This window comes from Montipora foliosa, chromosome 1 (assembly GCF_036669935.1).
Source record: "Montipora foliosa isolate CH-2021 chromosome 1, ASM3666993v2, whole genome shotgun sequence".
Taxonomy (NCBI): domain Eukaryota; kingdom Metazoa; phylum Cnidaria; class Anthozoa; order Scleractinia; family Acroporidae; genus Montipora; species Montipora foliosa.
This window is the reverse complement of record NC_090869.1, coordinates 56234316-56239177: the sequence shown is the minus strand read 5'-3', so window position 1 is coordinate 56239177 and position 4862 is coordinate 56234316. Positions and strand designations below refer to the sequence as shown.

Here is a 4862-nt window from a genome sequence, read left to right as displayed (position 1 = left end):
ATAAAAGGGTTCTTTTGCAATCCTCAGTCGATTCTGCTTTCATGAAATGGCGACTTAAATCAAGATTGGATCCTTTCTTGCTTAAAAAGTTGAAATGAAAACGGGGCTGTGCATATGCATTAATTGGGGAAAAACAATCCTCATCAAAAAGATATAATCACTTCAATTTAACACTTCATTCGCTTTAACACCGCTATTACTTACGATTTTTAAGCAGTCCTATTCGTGTCTATTGCTCTATTTCTCTCAGCTTTACATTCATTTTCATTGAAATTTTGTCTTGTTCTTTTTCCTCGGCTTCTCTCGAAGGTTTCTTGGCTTAAATTTCTTAAATTTCATCGACTCTTCTCTTGTGCTCTTTTCTGCTCTTTATCCCGTTGCTCGTCACTAATATAAATTCCTTTCAGAAAAACGCGGGTTGCCAAATGCAACGCTGCCACGCGATTTCCCGGCTAGGAAAACTGCCCGAACACTCGCGTCCCTAGTCCTGCCTCCCCACCTTCACCCCGACAGTCTATACGGGCGGACGTACGTGACGTCATAACCAAAATTTCCATAAAAGCTGCCTATCGGTGACTTCTACGTATTTTCTCTATATTTGTGGATAGTAAAACGCGATCAGTTCTTTGTAATCATCATCTTCCAGGAGGGAGTTGTTAAATTTCCAAGACCTGTACATCAATGTACAAGACTTTGATTCGCTAAATAAACTTCCTGAGTGTCTTCTGAATCTCGATCGTAGTGATAATGATACCAAAAAGTATTTTGGCTGGACGAATTTTATGAGCACGTACCGCCAAAGTTTGCTTGTAGTTTATGCAAAGAGCTGCAGAACGGTAGCCTCCTCAATTCTCTCAGGGTGTATCAAAACATGGCATTGTTTTGGGATACAGATAAGGGCAGGAAATTGAATCTTTTAGAGTAGTTGATATTTGTAAATTAACGTCACTATTTATTGATCTGTATCATTCTTACAGAGGAAAAATTTCGACCCGTCTGGATTTGTTCACCGAAGAGTCCTCGATTTACTACTTGTCCATCGAGTATATTTGATTTGTTTTATTGTATTTTGTACAAAGTTGGTGTGTTGTTCGAGCTCCCGCATACATCAGGAAGCAACGCACCGTTGAATTTTGTTAATCAGGCTGTTTTCATGTAGAATTGTCCTTAATTTATACGAGGAACCTTTACTAGACGGGAAACTTACTTTCCTTTGCGTTGCCAGAGAAATTGAATTATAGACTCCCCTACTTCGAATTTAAGAAGCAACGGTAATCATAAAGATAAACTTTTTGAGGATATGGTGAGAAGTCGAAAAAGATTTGATGGAATAACAGAAATAAACAAGTGTTTTTAGTGAAACATCAACATTCCAGAGGGAAAAATTGCTTTAAGGAGTTGGTCTAGCTCTTCATTGCAATCTCATTGTCAGACCATATTTATTGATTATATTGACAAGACTTAAAATAATTTTTCATTTACTCTTCTTTGTTAGAACTAGGATGAACAAAGGTTTGTAGCATATATAGTAAACCAGTAAAGAATCTGCTAGAAAGACGTTCTCAAACTGAACGATTAACCTTGACTTAAATTACAAAAATTTGGTTTTATCAACGGAGTTGATAATGTAAATTGGCCACCGTACAGAGATTCTAAAAGCTGACGTTTCGAGCGTTAGCCCTTCGTCAGAGCGAATCGACAGATTATGGGTTACGTGTAGTTTTTATAGTAGAGTAGGAGCTACGCTAGTGGTGGTAACATGGCAACGTGAAAAATAATCGTTAATACCGTGTGGATTAAGGGTGCCGATTTGAAAGATGAATTTTTGTTCCAGATTCTTGCGGCTTTCCGTCGTACCTAGATGTAGGGAAAGGCCGCAGATAGCCATGTGTTTTTTGGAGTGGTTAGGCAGATTAAAATGGCGAGCGACTGGCTTGGATGCATCCTTGCCATTCTTCTCAACATCGCGAAGGTGTTCGCGGAATCGGTCACCTAGTCGTCTACCTGTCTCACCAATGTATAATTCATGATTGCATAACTTACAGGTTATGCAATAAATGACATTTGCGGAGGTACATGTGAAACGATCGGTGATCTTAACAGATCGCTTAGGTCCCGATATCTTGCTAGTGTTGACAATGAAAAGACAAGTTTTGCATCGTGAGCGCGCGCATTTGAAAGTGCCGGGTTGCTCGTTAGTTTTGAGCGCGCTTCTAACTAAAAAGTTGCCTACGTTTTTGTCGCGTTTGAATGAAATAAGTGGAGGATGCGAAAAGATTCTACCAGTCTCGGGATCATTTTGGAGTAATTTAAAATTACTAAGAATGATGCTTTTGACTGCGAGATTATGAGGATGGAAAGTGAGGGTGAATGGAATTCTGTCATTCTTATCTTTTTGTGACGTTTGTAGTGATGACTGTCGATCAAATTGTTGGGCGCGATGATGGCCCGCTTTGACCACAGAGACAGGATAGCCACGTTTTTCGAAGAACTGGCACATCTCCTTTGATTTGCTGGAAAAATCGGAGTCATCACTACATAGATGTCGAAGTCTAAGAAATTGAGAATAAGGAGTTCTTGACATGTGATGGATGTGACGATGAATACAACAAATAACTGTGTGGATCAATAGGTTTGTAGTGCACACTAGTACATAGCACGTTGCCTCTAATAGAAACTTTGATATCTAGGAAAGTTTTCGAAATTTCCCAGGTATATTTAAGAGCCAGATGAAAAGAGTTGACAGAGGTTATAAATTGATCGAGTTCTTCTCTGCTGGATGAAATAGCGCCGATGCAGTTGCGATGATGTAGCGGCCGTAGAGTTCAGGTTTGGGGCCGTTGTACTTATTAAAAAATTAGTGTTCAACATATCCTACAAAAAGATTGGCATAGCTAGGTCCCATTCTTGAGCCCATCGCTACACCATTAATTTGTTTGTAATAGTTTCCGGCGAATGAAAAACAGTTAAGCGTTAAAACTAGTTCGGCAAGGCGGAGGAGCGTTTCCGAGCTAGGTTCTTTGACAGTGCGTTGATCGAAAAAGTGTTTAAGTGCTTGAAGACCTTCGCTATTAGGAATGACTGTGTATAAAGATGTAATGTCCATGGTGAAAATAAGTTTGTCTTGGCCGGAGAAACTGAAATCGCGGAAAATTTGTAGTGTAATTACTTTGTCTGTTTCGATCCTTTCAGTTTTTTTATTTGAAATACAAATCTGAAATTAAATTAAATCCTCAATTGATACGAATCACCTGTTTCAGGCTGGAGAAGAAACGACAGGAAATCGTCAAACAAGAGGATCAGTTCTTTATTTGCCCACTCAAAATAATTTGTGTTAATAATAAAAGCTTCTCATCTCGCCCAGGATGAAAACCGGTAATTAAAAGCCTTCCGTAAATTTAATATCACACTTGACTCTAACCTAGTAACGCGCATAACAGCTATTTTTTGTTTAATTCACACCTTTAAACAGTGTTTACTGTAAATGAGATTTTACATAAATATCAACTGTCTAGTGACTATGTTTTCCTACAATCGACATGAATGTGACAAATTTAAATGGAACCTTCGAAGAAACTGAAAACAAATCATTTGCTTATTGAAATGAGGAAAAAGCATTTTTTACGATTTTCAGCAGGGAACGTATTTCTTTACTATAGCAGAACAGCTAGACTGTTGAGAAAAGGGACGTGATTCATTTGGAAAATCGTGGAGTTAGATGTAAAAGGTTCTGTTCGCGACGAGAATGACGGACTCTTAGCACAATTGTAGCACTGTGTTATCAAAATGCCTAAAGAAAGATTTGAAAATGTTCGTTAATTCCGATCAGTAAAAGGGAAAAAATCATGTTCCATTTGATTCTGTCTATCTCAAAATAAAAGAAATGAAACTAATTTAAAATTTACGTTAGGATTTAGAAAAAGCCCAGCAAGACTCCGTTCAAAGACTGTTTTCATGCTACTTTGTCGTCTCCAATTTCGTACATGAAATTTATGAATTTACATCGCATTCGACTACTTCCTTGCGCTAGTTATTCTGAAGCCTTTTTATGGTTCTTAAGTGAGTCCTTAAAGGGCAGTCTTTTTCAAATTTCCAAATATAAATTTCTCATTTAGAATGACTAGCCACATTCGAGAACAAACAGTCTTCTTAATTTGGCACGTGTAAACGAGCTGCAGTTGACAGCACAGACAAACTATTGGCTGTTAATACATGCATTTTGTCGGTTTAGTTTGACACAGCACGATTCGAGACAGGAGGCTATTATCTGCGATTATCACCGACTTTGTTAAATTGATTCAGGTCTCCTATGGAATACATATAATCAAGTTCGAGCTAATAATTGTCGAGTTGCAGAAACCAAGCCTTGGCCCTTTGGCTTTCTAAGTATTGAGAAACAATCCAGCAGTAGTTGCTCTATTCCATCGAGGTGTAAGAGCTTCAACTCGTCGTCACAATGATCGAAGCCAATGAAATGTCTCACGAGCATGATCATGAACACGGAGCGGGAATAATTTCATCAGCAACAGTCGCCATTGTGGCAGGAATTTTCAGCTTGACATTTTCTTCGGCTACAATTTTAACGAACATTGTTCTTTTAGTCACACTCTTCAGCGATCCCTACAATTATTTTCGATCCCGCGGTACCACATATTTCGTGGCAAGTCTGTCTTTGAGCGATTTTCTTTCAGGCTTGTTTGTACAGCCTTTGTATTCGGCTTGTATGCTTTGCATTGGATCTGGACATGAGCAGCCCAAACTTTGCGATATTTCACTTATTTTCTCACATGTGACTACTAAGATTTCAATCTTTACAGCTGTTGCTTTATCATTGGATAGGTATCTAGCTGTGAAGCTTTCAT

General features: G+C 38.5%; 1 protein-coding gene across 1 annotated transcript in view; it reads left to right on the top strand.

Moving 5' to 3' along the window:
- Positions 1-4362: 4362 nt before the first annotated feature.
- LOC138002117 (adrenocorticotropic hormone receptor-like) overlaps positions 4363-4862 on the top strand; it is a 1404-nt gene continuing 904 nt past the window's right edge. Inside the window, exon 1 of the mRNA XM_068848212.1 lies at positions 4363-4862. This exon is cut by the window's right edge and continues 904 nt beyond it. Within this exon, the coding sequence (XP_068704313.1) occupies positions 4457-4862 (406 nt within the window). The 5' untranslated portion in view covers positions 4363-4456.